Source organism: Aethalodelphis obliquidens, unplaced genomic scaffold (genome assembly GCF_003676395.1).
Source record: "Aethalodelphis obliquidens isolate GAN/ISIS:26980383/991018 unplaced genomic scaffold, ASM367639v1 scaffold30, whole genome shotgun sequence".
Classification (NCBI taxonomy): Eukaryota; Metazoa; Chordata; class Mammalia; order Artiodactyla; family Delphinidae; genus Aethalodelphis; species Aethalodelphis obliquidens.
This window is the reverse complement of record NW_020837974.1, coordinates 14,764,864-14,783,708: the sequence shown is the minus strand read 5'-3', so window position 1 is coordinate 14,783,708 and position 18,845 is coordinate 14,764,864. Positions and strand designations below refer to the sequence as shown.

Here is an 18,845-nt window from a genome sequence, read left to right as displayed (position 1 = left end):
TTCTGTGCCTCAGAATCCCGTCCGTAAAATGGAGCTAGCATTCGCTTCAAAGGATTGCTGTGGGGTCAAAGCGCAGAGAATTCCTATCTTTGTTCTGCCCACATTCGTCTTTGTGACGTCTTCTTTGCAGATAAGAACTCAAATATTTGTGTACTTGAAACAAGTTACCACAGCAACTTAAAAAAAACACCAGCAGAGTTAAAATGCCATTCTTGCTGCTCTTTTAATTAAAAACCCTAAACAGGCATACCCACTTGGATGTTACTTAACAATTAGTGAGGAAAAGATACTGAACTTAAGCGATGTCGAAAAGAAGTTCTGTTGACCAACATGGACTGTTCCCCTTAGGACCGGAGTTATAGCTGGAGTCAGAGAAAATACTTTTATCAGGTCCTTTGGGTATGGGTATCCTGTTGAAAACCAGACAAAAACAAAAATCAATTCTCTTTAGTCCGTGCATAAACACTGGAAGTAAATCCCTTACTTGTATTTTTAGAAAGATGTTTCCTGCGTTTCCTAGCCCCTTCTACCCAACTAAAAAATTCCAAAAGGTAGAATTTTAACTGCCGCCGGGAGACAGGCTGGGAGTTTAGGGAGCCCAGCTAATGACTCGCTACGCGGGGCAGCCTCAGGAGGGGGCGACTGTGCCCCGTTCGAGTCGCAGGGGGCGGACCGGAGCGTTACCGGGACGCTCGCGCGGGCCCGCACGCACCAGCACTCAGGCGAGACGGGTGCGCGGCCGGGGCTGCAGCTGGCGCTGGCGACGCTTGCGCTGGCCGTTGAGGAGCTTCTGCGCGATCTTGCGCTCGTGGCCGCCGGGCACCCGCCAGTTGGTGCGCAGTTCCCGCTCGCGCCGCGTCCGGCCCTTGCTGCGCCCGGCCCCGCAGGCCGGGAAGTCGCGCAGGTAGTAGTAATCCAGACAGTCATAGAGCTCCTCCTCGGAGCCAACCAGCGGCCACGCTTCGGGTGGCGGCAGCTGGGCCTGACCCTGGACACCAGGAAACGCCAAGCCCATCGCGCCCAGCCTCAGGGTCTGCCGCTCGCGCGCCCGTGCGCGCAAGTTTGTGGAGGCCCCCCCCAGCGCTTCGATTGGCTCCGCCGAAGGGGGCGGGGCCTAGGGCTGACGTCACAGGACCGGGAAGGTACTCAGCGCGAGGCCTCTGCGATCTGGCACCTGGAACCATGATCCTTTCCTCCATCCCGGCCTGTGCGCCGCCTGAGCGAGAAGGGTATTTGGCAAAATTAGACCAAACACTTGTTTATGTCGGTCAAAAATGGGAAATTATCCAAGTATCAAGTGTCAGGGAGCTGTGCATTACTCCGGCGGACTTCTATCAGCATTGAACATTTTGTTAGGCTATTTGATGACAGGAGTAAGTGCTCAATAAATGATGCAAAGTGAAAAATGAGCTTCTGAAGTAATATCTCTGGTATCCCAGTAATATATATTTAAAACATGTCTGGAGTGAAAGGAAATGCGGTGGAATGCTAAAAGTATTTCTGGCTGGTAGGGACATACACACATTAGTTCTTTTTTCCTTTCCACAGTCCACGTGTTTGATAAGGGGTACGAATTAACTGTATTAAGCGAGCGAGCGATTAAGAAGGGAAAGTCACCCTGCCTGGTGCAAGGCCGGGAACCGCGTGCAATTTCGGATTATCAGCAGGTGCCCAATCCCTGCGGCCAGGGGACGCTAAAATTGTGGTAGCTTGATGCGCCGGCAGTTTTGGGGTGAGGGCCGAGAGTTGGGAGCGGCCGCGCGGGGGAACCAGCGCGAGCCCAGCGTCCCACCCGCCAGCCCCGGGTGCGCCCAGCCCCGCGGGCGTTGGGGGAAGGATGCTCCCCGAGAGCTGCAAAGGCGAGAGGAATCAGGCCGAGTGGCCTACGCTCAGAAAAGTCCAGACCTACCTCCTCGCCGAGGGCAGCTGCACAGCTGAGCAGGAGTCATTAACACCCTGCGGCACCCGAGGCTCTGCGGTGACTACCCGGTCTAATTACCTAATTACTGTCTCCGTAAACGCTGCTCTCAGGGAGTTATTGCGAAGAATGCCTTTGTTTTGGTTTGGTTTAACTAGCGCAGATAATTCTCTTCCCAGGAAAATTGCGTCTATCCCCTCGGGGATTTTCTTTTTAATAGATCGAAAATAATTCAATACTTTAAAAAAAAGTCCTTTTCAGGTATTTGATCTTGCTGAGTTTCTGTCTGTGACCAAGTTGCCAATTTGAGTTTTTTTTCTGCTCTCTGAAGTATCCCTGGTGGGGCGTGGCCTACATACCACGCTCTGAGGGCAATTTTGTTAGTTCCTTAAATGAGCAAATCCCAAGAGAGAGTTTTTAATAAAAGGCAGAGAGGATTTTCTCTTCCACCCACGTGTCTTACACCTGTACTGGGAAAGAGAAGCTAATATTTATCCCTCTACCACCCTCCCACACATCATCTCTTTTAAAAACTCTCTTTAGAATTTGTTATGAAAATATTCAGACCTTCTCAGAAGTGAAAATAGAACAAAGAACTCCCGTATCCCATCACATGGATTCAACAATTATCAAGATCCTGTCAGGTTTGCTTTACCCCTTTCTGTTTTGCTCTGCTGCAGACCTTATGTCATTTTACTCCTGTATATCTCAATATACAGCTCTAAAAAACTAGACTTTTTTCCATAACCTCAATGCCATTTTCATACTTGACAAAGTCAACTTGGCCCTGTTATCATCTAAAACCCAGTCCAGAATCAAATTTCTCTGATTGTCTAAAAGACAATAGAAAACATACAACTCAGAATACATACAGAATCTACACATGAAATTTTCTTGTATGGTGTTTAAGTCTCTTATAATCTAGGGTGGGCCCCTGCCCTTTTCATTTTTCCCTGTCATGACTTGCTGCAAAAACTGGGTCAGTTGTCCTGTAAAATGCCCCACTTTGTGGATTTTTCTGTTTCCTTGTCGTGTCATTTAACTTCTTCCTCTCTCTCCCATATTGTGTAAATGGAGGTTGGCTCTAGAGGCTAGGAGGTGATGTGTGTTGGTATCACACCAGGAGACCCGCAATAGCTCATGGTCCCAGTTTCAGTGATCAGTAGGCTCAGGTGGTGACAGCCTGCCCCTGCAATTGTATAGTTCCACATTAAGCTTTTATCTAATAGTTTCAACCATAGTTCATTGCTTTATTTGCTGTTTTGTTCATCTGCTATTATCTCATTAGGGGCTGTGAAATGGTAATTTTCTAATTCAATCCTTTCTTCCACACTTATTAGCTAGAATTCTTTCCCTCATGAATTTAGACTCTTTGGTTACCCTGATATATCTTTTTTCTTCCAGTTTTATTGGTATATAGTTGATGTACAGCACTGTATAAGGTGTACAGTGAAATGATTTGACTTAATACTTCATGAAATGAGGACCACAGTAAATTTAGTGAACATCCATCATCTCATATAGATACAAAATTGAATAGAAAAACATTTTTTTCCTTGTGATGAGAACTCAGGATTTCCTCTGTTAACTTTTGTATATCACAGACAGCAGTGTTAATTATATTTATCATGTTGTATGTTACATCTCTAGTACTTATTTGTCTTATAGCTGGACGTTTGTATCTTTTGACTACCTTCATCCGATTCCCCCTCCCCCCCATACCACTCTTCCACACATTACCACTAGACCTGTCCTACAAGAAATGCTACAGGGATTCCTTCAGGTTGAAATGAAAGGACGCGAGACAGTAACTTGTAGCCAGATATAGACATAAAGATCCCTGTTAAAGGTAAATACATGGGCACATATAAAAACCTATTGTTGGGGCTTCCCTGGTGGCGCAGTTGTTGAGAATCCACCTGACAATACAGGACACACAGGTTCGATCCCTGGTCCAGGAAGATCCCACATGCTGCAGAGCAACTAAGCTCATGCGCCACAACTACTGAGCCTGTGCTCTAGAGCCCATGAGCCACAACTACTGAGCCCATGTGCTGCAACTAGTGAAGCCCGCGCGCCTAGAGCCCGTGCTCCACAACGAGAGAAGCCACCACAATGAGAAATCCGCGCACTGCAACGAAGAGTAGCCCCCACTCGCCGCAACTAGAGAAAGCCTACATGCAGCAAGGAAGACCCAACACAGCCCAAAATAAATAAATAAATAAAACCTATTGTTATAAATTTTTTTGTAACCCCACTTTTAATTTTTCACAGGATTTAAGAGACAAATGCTACAGTAATCAAAACATGTAGTACTGGAATAAGGCAGACATATACACCGATGAATCAGAATAGAGAACCCAGAAGTAAGCTCTTGAATATATGATCAAATGCTTTTCAACATTTGGTTCTGGGTAAACTGGATATCCATATGCAAAAGAATGAAATTGGACCTTTACCTTACATCCAATACAAAAATTAACTCAAAATGAAAAAAAAAAAATTAACTCAAAATGAATCAAAGACCTAAACATAAGCTCTAAATCTATAAAACTCTTAGAAGCAAACATAGTGGAAAAGCTTTATGACATTGGATTTGGCAATGATTTCTTGGATATGACAACAAAAGCACAGACAACAAAAGAAAAAATAGATAAATTAGACCTCATCAAACTTGAAAACTTTTGTGCATCAAAGAACACTATGAAGAGAGTGAGAAAGCAACTTATGGAATGAAAGAAAGTATTTGCAAATCATTTATCTGATAAGGGTTTAATATCCAGAATATATGAAGAACTCCTACAACTCAACAACAACCAAAAAACAACCCAGTTTAAAAGTGGGCAACAGACTTGAATATACATTTCTCCTTTCCTAACCTTCCTTGCCATATTGATTTCTAGCCCCCTGTGGTACTCCAGCAGCTGTGATAAACAATATGGGGTCTGTGCCAGTTACCAATTTATTGCCTTTTGGCTCCAAATTCACCCTTCATTGCTTGCTGTGCAAAAATTGGAGCTGGACCATTTAAGTATTTTTTTCTTTACCAGTTGGCACAATGTTAGTCTTTGTCAGGTGAGGGCTCCGGAGAGTAATTGCAGGAGGAAGGGGTTTCCTTTCTCATTCTAATGTACTCTTTCAGCAGGCTCCTGCAGCATGCATGGGTTCCTTAATGCTCAGCTCCTGCAGTGCAGATGGCTTCCCCAGCACCAGGGTTCTGCAGCTCATGTAGCTCTTCCAGAGCCCCGCTCCTGCAGTGACAGTGGCCAGCACCACCCAGCCAGGAGTTTTCCCCTGAATCCTCCCATCCTTGGTTGCCTTTGTGTCAGGGTGCCTCCATTGAGATACCTCTCCAAGAATGACTTTCCTTGACACCCTAGAAGGTAGGTTTCTGGCAAGTTCTGGAGGGCAAATTTCCAGCAACTACCATTGCTGTGTAAAGCTCAGCTTCTCTGTACACCGGTCCCAAATCTCAGACACAGAGTTTTGGGTAAAGTAGAAAAGGATAGCTTTATTACTTTGCCAGGCAAGGGGGGACTCCTGCCTGGAAAAACTATGTCCCAACCTGGGAGGATTTGATGAGGGGTTTTACAACAATGGTTCAAAGGTGGGGTCTCTGACAAGATTAGGGTGAGTGCGCCCGCTTGCACTCCCTTAATCTCGTCTCATGGTGGGTCTCCTAATCTGGATGAACTTCTCTGGTTCCTTTCATCTGACCTCAGCTGGTTTCTTGGCTGCTCCTCCCTTGATGAGCAACTGTTCGAATCTGCCCTTTAGAATTCCGGGAAGGTCATGGAGACTGGAGTCTTGCCTATAAGAAACAGGGGACAAAAGGGCCTCTATACCTGGGAGCCTCACAGGGCCTCACTCGGTTTCACCACTGGCCCAGCATTGAGCGACTTCTGTGCCATCCAGTTACCCACGGCTGTGTAACTCTCCAACAAGGTCTGGATCTCAGCCCTGGTCCTCTGCCTTAGCTTAGGGGGTGATGGGTGCACCTTACATATGCCAATCCTATATTCTTTAGGGTTCTCTTTACTTTTTGGCTAGCAGCCAATCCCACTTTACTCAGATGCCCTATTATAGTTAACACTTACATGTATTAAAATTTCGCTGTTCAAATTGCTGTGTGGCTTCCATCTCCCAATTTGACCCTGAGTGATACAGGGTCTCTGCCCAACACAACAAGGAAGAAGGACACCCAGTCTCTCACCATTATACAATATGGTGTGCTACTCCAGTAGTGGGACAGAGTATTGGGGGTAGTGGGTAAGAAGATGCCTAGAGGGTCCATGAAGACTGAGAGAATTAAGCTGAAAGGATGAGGAGGGGATCAAGGCACTCCAAGTTCATCATTAACACCTCCTCTTGTCTTTCTTCCCACCATCACTAAATCTCTGAGTTATATCAATTCTATCTCCCAAGTCTGGTCCATGCTTTCCACCCCACTGCCGCATCTCATGCCAGGCCATCATCGTCTCTGCCTGGTTTATCGTGAGGGCCCTCTAATTATCGTCTTTGCTTCTACCCCTTGTTCAGCCTGTTCTCCACAATGAAGCCAGAGAGATTTTTCTAAAAGACAAATGTGAGTCCTTGATTAAAAACTGTTGGTCTCACCCATTCCCCCAAGGACAAAATCTGACTCATTTGGTCACAAGGTTTGGAAAGATCTGGCCTCTGCTCACCTTTTCAGTTTCATCTTGTGCCACCCCTCCCTGTATTCTTACTCTCCAGCCACATGGAATGTTCGTTTCCTTAGGAACCTTTATTAGTACTGTTCGCTCTTCCAGGAAACCCTCTCCCTACCACCACCTTCACCCTTTCACTCTCATCTTTGCTTCCTTAGCTCATCCTTAGCCACGGCTAAGATATCTACTCGGAGGAGGAGACTTCCCAAACCTATCTTTCTCTGATCTGGCTAGGCGCCCCTTGTGTATATTTCAGTCAAACCCGGTACTTTTCTCATAATGCTTATCACAGTCTGGTAACTGTTAACATGTATGTCCCCTCACTACTATGACATGAAATTCATACTTCATTGCAAGAAAAGAAAAATTTAAACGTAAAAACTTTTCTCTACCTTTTGGCCTCCTCTCTCCCCTCTACTGTGCATTGCGTATCTGCATTATGCATCGACCAAACCTCCCCACAGGCAGAAATACCTGCTCAGCCATAAAGAGCAACATTCTCCTAGCACCAACAAGACAACTCCTTAAAAGATAACATTCCTTTCTGATTTTGTAAGGGGTCACGATGACCCACTACTTTGCACTCACAGATCTGGATTGTGTAAACTGTCAATAATACATCACTTAATGTACAGCCCCTTCTCTCAAAAAACTTACATAACTGCTTTGACTTCTAATGGGCGGAACAGTTCTTGGAGCTTTCTGAGAGGCTGTTCTCAGGTTATAATCCTCAATTTGGCTTGAATAAAATTTTCCATTTCTTAGATGGACTGATTAATTTTTTGTCGACACTACACTACAAGCTCCATGAGGACTGAAACTCTTGTTCACCCTTGTTTCCTAAGCATCTATTAATATTATAGTGCATGGTACATATTAGGTGCTCAATAAAAGTTGGGGGGAAAAGAATGAACCAGCAAAGATAACAGGGAGAATGTGTGAAAGTATGTCATGTAAACAGAGTGTAGGGACATGGGTAAGAGTGGCTGGACCTGAAGGGCCCTGTCATTTATACTGAGCAATTTGTACTATAAAATATGAATCAAACACCCCACATTGGCTGCTGGTGATTGAACTGGGCTTCCTGTTCATACATTTGGTTTGACCAGCACAGTTTTAAGAACCTTTGAATGTGTATGCCTTTCAGTTTGCCACAATTCCCACTGGTCCCCACATTACATGGGCCTCCTTTCCTCATTGAAGCTGGCTGCCTGCCTCACTGAGATCTGTGTTTGCTATCCCTGCAGATGGATGGGAGGTAATTTAAAGAGGGAGAGGATTTAAAGAGGGGGATTTAAGATATGAGTTCTAGAAAGATAAATCCACCCTCAGTGGCGGTGTGCTTTGAGGATTCCTCGGGAGAAGTGAATTTGTTTCATTCAGAGAGCCCTGGGAATAAAGGTAGACTCAGAAAATCAGAGGCATCAACCACATTTTGAACAGCTCACGTCTTCAGACTGCTAAGTTGGCCGTTGCCGGGCTGGGTCCATCCTCTCCTGTTTGCTTTCTGAAACACAAACTGCCCTGATGAAATCTGAAGTCAGAGCTGCAACATTGACTCGGCAGCCTGCTATATTGCAAGGCCTTGTGCCAGGAGCTGTGGGGGGATATAAAATGTAAGGGGAGGCTGGAATATAGCATCTCCTAGGGTATATGGCAGCCGTGGCCACACAGTGCCCCACAGAGACGGGGGTTGGTGCTGTTAGGGAAAACTGGACTTGCCTCTTGGCAGGTGTGGAGCCAAAAGTCACAATCAAGCCACAGAGCGGGAGGAGGATTTATTACTTGCAGCAAGTAAAGAGAACACTGGAGATCTTTCCCAAAGCAGTGTGTCTCCCCAAAGAGCAAAACTGGGGAGGTTTTAAGGTAAGGGTGTATACATATTCATGAAGGGGCTTGGGCTGTCCACAGAGTCCAAGCTTTAGTTGATTGAAGTATCAAGGGTCAGAAAAGGTCAACATCATCATTCCTTAGGTTTCAGTTGATCTGGTAGTTGAGTCCCTGGGGGAGTTTAAATTCTGCAAAACACCTCAAGAAAGTGCTTCAGGCTAGTCTTTACCATTGAAACAGAACTTAGAGTCTTTACAACTGATTTGTTATCTTTGCTATTGTTACTTCTCTTGGTTGATAACAGTTTATTCTTTTGTTCCCCTTCTCCTACAGTTTCCCTACATTTACATCTTGAAATATTGTGTTACGCTTGTTATAACTGATGAACCATATTCATACATTATTATTAACTAAAGTCCAATATTTTATATTAGGGGTCACTTTTTGTGTAGTACATTGTATGTGTTTTGAAAATTTGTCCATCATTACTGTATCATAGAGAATAGTTTCGTTGCCTTAAAAATCCTCTGTATTCCACTCTTTGTCCTTCACTCCCTTTCCCCAACCTCTGACAAAACTAAAACTCCCGGAAAATAACATAGGTGAAAAATCTTGGTAACTTTGGGCTTGGTGATGACTTTTCAGTTACAACACCAAAAGCATGATTCATGAAATAAAAAATTGATAAGTTGGACTTTATTAAAATTAAAAACTTAGGGACTTCTATAGTGATCCAGTGGTTAAGATTCCATGCTCCTGGGACTTCCCTGCTGGTCCAGTGGTAAAGAATTTGTCCTGCAATGCAGGGGATGTGAGTTCGATCCCTGGTCAGGGAATAAGATCCCACAAGCCACAGGGCAACTAAACTTGTGCGCCACAACTACTGAGCCTGCGTGCCTCAACTAGAGAGCCCGTGTGCTGCAAACTACAGAGCCCACGTGCTCTGAAGCCCGCGCGCCACAACTAGAGAAGAGAAACCCCGCACTCCACAACTAGAGAGAAGCCTACATGCCACAGCGAAGAGCCTGTGTGCGGCAACAAAGATCCCGTGTGCCACAACTAAGACCCGACACAGCCAAAAATAAAAATAAATAAGTAAATAAAAGATAAATTTAAAAAAAAAAGGCTCTGTGCTCCCAATGCGGGGGCCTGTGTTCGATCCCTGGTCAGGGAACTAGATCCTGCATGCATGCCGCCACTAAAAGATCCCGTGTACAGGGAACTCTACTCAGTGCTCTGTGGTGACCTAAATAAGAAGGAAATCCAAAAAAGAGAGGATATATGTATACACATAGCTGATTCACTTTGCTGTACAGTATAAACTAACACAATATTGTAAAGCAACTATAGTCCAATAACAATTTTAAAAATTTAAAAAACAAAAATAAAAGATCCTGCGTGCTGCAACTAAGACCCAGTGCAGCCAAACAAACAAACAAATAAATAAAATATTTTAAAAAATGAAATGAAATGAAATGAAAAACTTGGACTTCCCTGGCGGTCCAGTGGTAAGACTCCGTGCTCCCAATGCAGAGGGCCTAGGTTCAATCCCTGGTCGGGGAACTAGATACCGCACGCACGCCGCAACTAAGAGTTCGTGTGCCGCAGCTAAGACCCGGTGCAGCCAAAATAAATAAATAAATAAGTAAATAAAATAAAATAACTTTAAAAAACCATGCATTAAAAAATAATATAAATTAAAAACTTAAGCTCTGTGAAAGACACAGTTAACAGAATGAAAAAACAAGTCACAGACTGGGAGAAAATCTTTGCAAAACACATATTTGATAAAGGAGTGGTATCAAAAATATATTTAAAAAAATCTCTTTTAAACTCAACAATAAGAAAACTAACTTCCTGACTAAAAGTGGGCAAGAGATCTGAACAAACGCCTCACCGAAGAAGATATACAGATGGCAAATATGCATATGAAAATATGCTCAACATCATATGTCATTAGGGGATTGCAAATTAAAACAGTGAGTTACCACTACACACCTATTAGAATGGCTGAATTTCAAAGCACTGACAACACCAAACATTGGTGAGGATGTGGAGCAACAGGAACTGTCATTCGTTGCTGCTGGGAATGTAAAATTGTACAGTCATTTTGAAAGATAGTATGGCAGTTTCCTACAAAACTAATTGTAATTTTTAAGTTGGAAATCAAATATATAACTTGTTTGAGGTAAATAGTACCACAAGCAGATTTTCTTTAAGAGCCAAACAAATCTTTAAAAGCAAGTATCAATAGAAGACAAAGCTTCTGGTATAGGATCAGTAGTAAAAAATAATGATGTATGAGTACTTGGATAATGAACCCACTTTGCAATAGCACAACTTTAGGTATATATCGTGGATTCTCTATAGTTCAGAATTCTGAAATATACAACAGGCTGATTGTCCCTAAAGAAAACTATTTTTAAAAAGGCGTAACTTAGGTGTTCTTGTATTTGACCAACTCCATCTAAGTTTAGATGTGTTGAAGGACGTAGGTTAGTGGTTTTCAAAGTGTGAGCAAAGGGGACCCATGAGGTAAAAATCATTTTAACAACAATATTAAAGACATTATCTGCCTCTCACTCTTGTTCTCTCATTAGTGTAGAGTGGAATTTTCCAGAGGCTACATGAAGTGTGATATCACAACAGATTGAATGTTGATATGAGAATCCAGCTGTCTTTTATTAGTCCAGACGTTAAGGAGATATGCAAAAATGTAAAATGAGTCCACTTTTCTCACTAGTGTGTTTTTTTTGTTTTGGAAAGTATAATTATTTTAAAAATACTTATGTCAACCTGTAATAGTTTTGTTATTATTTTGTAATGAACAAATATTTTAAAATTCTGTCTTGGGCTTCCCTGGTGGCGCAGTGGTTGAGAGTCCGCCTGACGATGCAGGGGACACGGGTTCATGCCCCGGTCCAGGAAGATCCCACATGCCGCGGAGCGGCTGGGCCAGTGAGCCATGGCCGCTGAGCCTGCGCGTCCGGAGCCTGTGCTCCGCAATGGGAGAGGCCACAGCAGTGAGAGGCCCGCGTACCACAAAAAAAAAAAAAAAAAAAAAAAATTGTCTTAATTTCTAATATGGAAACTTTTAATATATATAACTCATACAAACAAAAAGTCTTAGAGATCTTCATAAAATTTTAAAATGTAAAGGGATGCTGAACGCCCAAAATTTGAGAACCAGTAATTTAGCAAGCCATGTGCAACTTGCTACTTGATGTATTTTTAAAAAAATAAGGTATAGGATAGTGATAGTGAGATAAAGAAGAAAAACATAGGGCTCCCCTGGTGGCACAGTGGTTAAGAATCCGCCTGCTAATGCAGGGGACACAGGTTCGAGCCCTGGTCCAGGAAGATCCCACATGCCGTGGAGCAACTAAGCCCGTGTACCACAGTTACTGAGTCTGCGCTCTAGGGCCCGCGAGCTACAACTACTGAGCCCGCATGCCACAACTACTGAACCCTGCGCTCCTAGAGCCCGTGCTCTGCAACAAGAGAAGCCACCAAAATAAGAAGTCCACGCACCACAATGAAGAGTAGCCCCTGCTCGCCACAACTGGAGAAAGCCCACGCACAGCAACAAAGACCAAATGCAGCCAAAAATTGAAATTAAAAGAAAAAGAAAAAAAGAAAAACACAGAGAAGTAAGTCCTAATGACTACTCATGTATATTCTTTTGACAACAAGGAAAAAAAAGGCAAATAATTTTGCACAGGAACTTTAACACATTCTGTACAGTGGTCTCACTTTGCTGACATCATTTATACAAATTCTTCAGTTTTTTCTTGACTGTTATTATCAATATCTGCTTCCATGATCATTTAATCAACCTTCTCATGTGTTAACTTTTCTTGAAGGTGTTTTATCACGTGATGTAGTTATGTCGCACCAACATGGACAGTGTCATCCTTATTAAACACAAGGAATGTTTCTCTAATTTCTTCTTTATGTTTTTCATTTTTCTTGTCATCATTGTCAGAAAGTCAATTGTACTATTTCCATCACCATTTGTTTCATTAATTTATCCTGAAGTTTTGCTTCTAGGGAATTTTGCCCAAGAGGCCTCATTACAGTCTCCAATTTTTTGATGTTTGTCACCATCCTTGTCAAATAGTGGAAAGCTTCTTTCAGTTCTGCACTCTGCTTTCCCTTCAGCTGGTCAACCATGCTGCCAGTGCCATTTGTCTTCAAGTGACAGTCACACAAACGTTCAGTTCATTAGCTCCACTCAGACTCTCTGAAATACTATTACTTCTTAATGTTTATATGTTTATATTTATACATATTTTAAGTAAAACTTACATGGAAAAAGCTTATGTGTGCATTCGCTATTTTTTAAAATTTATTTATTTATTTTAATTGACGTATAGTTGATTTACAATGTTGTGTTAGTTTCTGGTGTACCGCAAAGCGATTCCCTCCCCCACCTCATCCTCTCTCTTGGCAACCACAAGTCCATTTTCTATGTCTATGAATCTGTTTCTGTTTCATAAATAAGTTCATTTGTATCATTTTTTTAGATTCCACATATAAGTGGTATCATATGGTATTTGTCTTTCTCTTTTTGTTGTTTTTTAAAAAATATTTTATTTTATTTATTTTCTTTTACTTTTTTGGCTGCATCGGGTCTTCGTTGAGGCGTGCGGGCTTCTTTCTAGGTGGTGCATGGGCTCCAGGGCGCGTGGGCTCTGTAGTTTTCGGCACGCGAGCTCTCTTGTTGAGGTGCGCAAGCTCAGTAGTTGTGGTTCACGGGCTTAGCTGCCCTGTGGCACGTGGGATCTTAATTCCCCCATCAGGGATTGAACCTGGGTCCCCTGCATTGGAAGGCGATTCTTTACCACTGGACCACCAGGGAAGTCCCTTTCTCTCTTTTTTTTTTTTTTTTTTTTTTTTTATTTTGCGGTACGCGGGCCTCTCACTGTTGTGGCCTCTCCCGTTGCGGAGCACAGGCTCCAGACGCGCAGGCTCAGTGGCCATGGCTCACGGGCCTAGCCGCTCCGCGGCACGTGGGATCTTCCCGGACCGGGGCACAAACCCGTGTCCCCTGCATCGGCAGGTGGACTCTCAATCACTGCGCCACCAGGGAAGCCCCCCTTTCTCTTTTTGACTTACTTCACTTAGTATGATAATCTCTAGGTCCATCCATGTTGCTGCAAATGTCAGTATTTCATTCTTTTTTATGGCTGAGTACTATTCCAATGTGTGTGTGTGTGTATGTGTGTGTGTGTGTGTGTGTGTGTGTGTGTGTGTGTGTGTATCACATCTTCTTTATCCATTCATCTGTCGGTGGACATTTACATTGCTTCCATGTCTTGGGACTTCCCTGGTGGTCCAGTGCGTAAGACCCCGGGCTTCTAATGCAGGGGGCCCAGATTCGATCCCTGGTCAGGGAACTAGATCCCGCATGCATGCCCCTACTAAGACCCGGGGCAGCCAAAATTAAAAAAATAAATAAGTAAATAGATTGCTTCCATGTCTTGGCTATCATAAATAGTGCTGCTATGAACATAAGGGTGCATGTATCTTTTTGAATTATAGTTTTGTTGGGATATATTCCCAGGAGTGGGATTGCTGGATCATATAGCAACTCTATTTTTAGTTTTTTTGAGGAACCTCCGTACTATTTTCCACAGTGGCTGCACCAATTTACATTCCCGCCAATAGTGTAAGAGGGTTCCCATTCACTGGGTTTTGCAAATTCATTGGTTTATTTGATAAATGCATGTGTCCATTGGTAACCACCCAATGAGAAAGAAAATGTCATTTGTTACAGTCAGGAGCTGGTTTTGCACTATCAGGCTTTGGCATTCCCTTGTTTTTTATTGCTGAGTACAAGTCTGCTGTATGAATATACCATACTTGGCTTTTCCATTCACCTGTTTGTAGTCATTGGGTTGTTTCCAATCTTTAGCTGTTAAGAATAAAAATGGTATGAATAAAAAGACTTTGTACATGTATATTTTGTGAACACATATTTTCATTACTCTTCTAGAAAATATCTAGGTGTGAAATTGCTGGGTCATATGGTAGGTGACATTTAGCTTTATGACTAGCTGTCAGATTTTCCAAAGTGTTTTACCATCTTACATTTTCCAACAATGTGTGAACGTTTCAGTTGCTCTTCTTCCTTGCCAACCAGGGTAGGCGTTGTCATTGTTTTCAATGTTAGCCATTCTAGTGGGTAGAAAATAGTACCTTGTGGGTTTAATTTGAATTTCCTTTTCAGAAAACATCATCCATCATATTAACTGAATGTTGTTCATTTGAATTTTACTGTTTCTTTAATATACTTTATATTTATATTACTGTACAATTACATTTAAATTTCTAACTTGCTTTGGTTTTATCCTTGTACAAGGAGCTATAAGAATAAGGCATTTATTTTATTTTTTAGAATAAGGCATTTATATCTACTTTTCTGTTTGTACATATTTAAGTAACATCATAATAAAAATAATATAGGTCAACATTTGAGGCTCATAATTTTTCCTTTACAAGATATAAGTGAATTGCTCAAGTCTGAACCGCTAACCCAGCCCACACATTTCTGCCATTCAAGTCTTTGTCCACTTTTCTTTCTTTAAAAATGTATTTTATTTTATTTTTTAGAAGTCAGTTTTTTTTAATTTAAATTTTTATTTTTTAAATTTATTTTTGGCTGCGTTGGATCTTCGTTGCTGTGTGCGGGCTTTCTCTAGTTGCGGCGATTGGGGGCTACTCTTCCTTGCAGTGCGCGGGATTCTCTTTGCAGTGGCTTCTCTTGTTGCGGATCAGGGGCTCTAGGTGTAAGGGCTTCAGTAGTTGCAGCACGTGGGCTCAGTAGTTCTGGCTCGTGGCCCTTAAAGCGCAGGCTCAGCAATTGTGGCGCACGGGCTTAGTTGCTCCGCGGCGTGTGGGATCTTCCTGGACCGGGGCTCGAACCTGTGTCCCCTGTATTGGCAGGCGGATTCTTAACCACTGTGCCACCAGGGAAGTCCCAATACTTATTTTTATTTTATTTTTTTGCGGTACGCGGGCCTCTCACTGTTGTGGCCTCTCCCGTTGCGGAGCACAGGCTCCGGACGCGCAGGCTCAGCGGCCATGGCTCACTGGCCCAGCTGCTCCACGGCATGTGGGATCTTCCCGGACCGGGGCATGAACCTGTGTCCCCTGCATCGGCAGGTGGACTCTCAACCACTGCGCCACCAGGGAAGCCCCCAATACTTATTTTTAAATAAAGATGTGAGAATTGTCCTTTACTCCTTAGCTCCATGCTCTTATTTTAAAAGATTATTACTGTTAACAATTTGGGGGCTTCCCTGGTGGCGCAGTGGTTAAGAATCCGCCTGCCAACGCAGGGGACATGGGTTTAAGCCCTGGTCCAGGAAGATCCCACATGCCGCAGAGCAACTAAACCTGTGTGCCACAACTACTGAAGCCCATGCGCCTAGAGCCAGTGCTCTGCCGCAAGAGAAGACACTGCAATGGGAAGCCTGCGACCTCAACGAAGAGTAGCCCCCGCTCACCGCAACTAGAGAAAGCCCACCTGCAGCAATGAAAACCCAACGCAGCCAAAAGTAAATAAATAAAATTTTAAAAAGAGAGGCACATTAAAAAAAAAGTTTGGGGGTGTGGTGGGAGGGAGGTCACTTCATACTTTCCACTTTAATACATCATGGACACCTATACTTATATCTACTGATCTACCTTAATCTTTCTCGTGGTCACGTCGTGTTTCATTATATGGATGGATTACAGTTTTCTAACCAGTTCCTGTAGGCTTTTAGATTCCTTCTCACATTTGCTATGAGCTCTTTACATCATTAAAAAAATGAAAATATCTCACATTTCCTGGTAACATTTTCCTCTCTAAATTTTCCCCATAAACCTTTGAATGTTGTTAACTTTTCACACACCATTTAAAACTTTTAAGAACTTATAGTGTCTGTGTGTTCCTTCTTTTTCTTCATGGTGTCTTCTGCTCTACTCTGGGCTTCACCATCTAGGAAGAAAGACTGAGGAGGCAACATGGCTCCTGCGTGCTGGGCGTGGGAGGGACACCCCCTCAGCTCTAACATCTCCTCCAGTGCCCACCCTAGGAAGGTGATATTCAGTGTTCTGGAATCAGTTCCCCCACCCCTTTATTTATTTTTTGCTTTATTATCCCCTGACATAACTTCAACTGCTCCCTCCCTATCTGCTTCAAAATCTGTCTCTTTAGCACCAGACTCTTCCCCAGATGCCTTCTACTCCTATCCAGATAGATGCCTTGTATCTCCAAGACAACAGCTCTCCAGCCAGACTCATTATACGCACCCACAAAAACTGATTCCCTTTTTCTCAAGACCTCCTAGTCTTTCACCATCCATATGAAACCAGTCATCACAAACCTTATTGATTCTACCTTCTAAGAATCTCTGGATGCTTTCTCTTCAAGCCCGCTGTTACCGTCTGGGTTATGGCAACTGAAATTGTCAAGTCCTGTGTATGACAATTATTTAAGTCTTAGTACAACAACAACAAAACCCCCAAAACAAAACAGAATAATCTTAGTACAGTTGACCCTTGAACAACATGGGTTTGAACTGCACAAGTCCACTTATATGTGGATTTTTTTCCCACTGCATAAATATATACAGTAGTACAGGATGAGCAATTGGTTGAATCCAGATGCAGAACCACAGAGGGCCAAGGGCTGACTATAAAGTTATTGGAGGATTTTTCACTGGGCAGTTGGGTGCCCCTAACCCCAGTGTTGTTCAAGGGTCAACTGTAAATAGAAATGATCTAATTTCCTCTGTTCCTCTCCCTCCCTCTCCCTCCCTCCTTTCTTCTTCTTTGTCTCCCCATCCAATCCATCATTCATGCTGCCCCCCAAAGTTCTCTCTCCAAAAGGCAGATTTGGTTGTTACTCCAAAACTGTAAGATAATAAACTTGTGTTGTTTCAAGTCACTAAGTTTATGGTAATTTGTTACAGCAGCAATTGGAAATTAATAGTGGGGGTGGGCATAGACAGCAGTATTAAGTAGAGTGGTCAGGGTTGGCCTCATTAAAGTAAAAATTAAGCAAAGTCTTGAAGGAAGTGAAGGAGCTGGCTAATGGTCTGCCTGGGGGAAGAGCATTTCAGGTAAAAGGAACAGAATGAAGGCCCTAAGAGGGAACTGTCTGGTGTGTCTGAGGCTTAGGAAGGAGGCCAGTGGAGCAGAGAGAGTGAGGGAGGGAGAAGTGGGGGAAGAGGCCAGAGAGTTGACAAGCTGGGGTCCATGCAGATCATGTGAGCCCTTGGAGGTCATTGCCAGGATTTGGCTTTTACTCTGACTGATACTGAAATCAGGAAAGGGTTCTGAGCAGAGAGGTGAGACAATCTGTCTCCTGATTTAAAAGGACCCTCTGGCTGCTCTGAGTTGAGAAGACTCCAGGAAGATTTGGGTAGAAGCAGGGAGACCAAGCTCTAGCAACATGTGGGTGGGAGATGATAGTGGCTCTGACCAGGGTCATAGCAGTGGTGACAAGTGGTCAGATCCTGAATACGTTTTGATCATCAACGGGATTTCCTGACAGACTGGATATGGGGTGTCAAGGTTGAGTTTTATTTTTGTGGAATCCTTTTTTTTTTAAATAACCTTCAATATTCTCCTTTTATTAAAAATGAGAATATTTTATTTTTATTATCAGAATACCTTAGATAGCTATAATTAATGTACTACACTGTAGTTCATTCTAACTTCTTTATATACATAGAACAGTGAGACTCTTACCCAAGGTTGTAGCTCACCTCTACTTCCTCACAGACTTTTTTTTTTAAACATCTTTATTGGAGTATAATTGCTTTACAATGGTGTGTTAGTTTCTGCTTTATAACAATCTGAATCAGTTATACATATACATATATCCCCATATCTCTTCCCTCTTGCATCTCCCTCCCTCCCACCCTCCCTATCCCACCCCTCTAGGTGGTCACAAAGCACCAAGCTGATCTCCCTGTGCTATGCGGCTGCTTCCCACTAGCTATCTATTTTACATTTGGTAGTGTATATATGTCCATGCCACTCTCTCACTTTGTCCCAGCTTACCCTTCCCCCTCCCCATGTCCTCAAGTCCACTCTCTAGTAGGTCTGCGTCTTTATTCCTGTCTTGCCCCTAGGTTCTTCATGACCATTTTTTTTTTTTTAGATTCCATATATATGTGTTAGCATACGGTATTTGTTTTTCTCTCTCTGACTTACTTCACTCTGTAGGACAGACTCTAGGTCCATCCACCTCACTACAAATAATTCTATTTCATTTCTTTTTATGGCTGAGTAATATTCCATTGTATATATGTGCCACATCTTCTTTATCCATTCATCTGTCAATGGACACTTAGGTTGCTTCCATGTCCTGGCTATTGTAAACAGAGCTGCAATGAACATTGTGGTACATG

At 43.0% G+C, this 18,845-nt stretch overlaps 1 protein-coding gene and 1 pseudogene across 2 annotated transcripts; both read right to left on the bottom strand.

Moving 5' to 3' along the window:
- Positions 1-204: 204 nt before the first annotated feature.
- On the bottom strand, positions 205-3,021 carry NUPR2 (nuclear protein 2, transcriptional regulator). 2 transcript variants are annotated; one of them, XM_027126252.1, is made up of 2 exons: positions 685-3,021; positions 205-410 (listed from the first exon to the last, which is right to left on the bottom strand). In XM_027126252.1, exon 1 carries the CDS (start codon positions 1,013-1,015, stop codon positions 719-721), a length of 297 nt encoding a protein of 98 aa, XP_026982053.1. In that variant the 5' UTR covers positions 1,016-3,021; the 3' UTR covers positions 205-410; positions 685-718. The 2 variants fall into 2 exon arrangements, with proteins under 2 accessions (XP_026982053.1, XP_026982052.1); XM_027126251.1 differs by having other exon boundaries at positions 713-3,016.
- Positions 3,022-11,999: 8,978 nt separating this feature from the next.
- Positions 12,000-12,609, bottom strand: LOC113630279 (calmodulin-like; annotated as a pseudogene).
- Between the last annotated feature and the right edge of the window lie 6,236 nt (positions 12,610-18,845).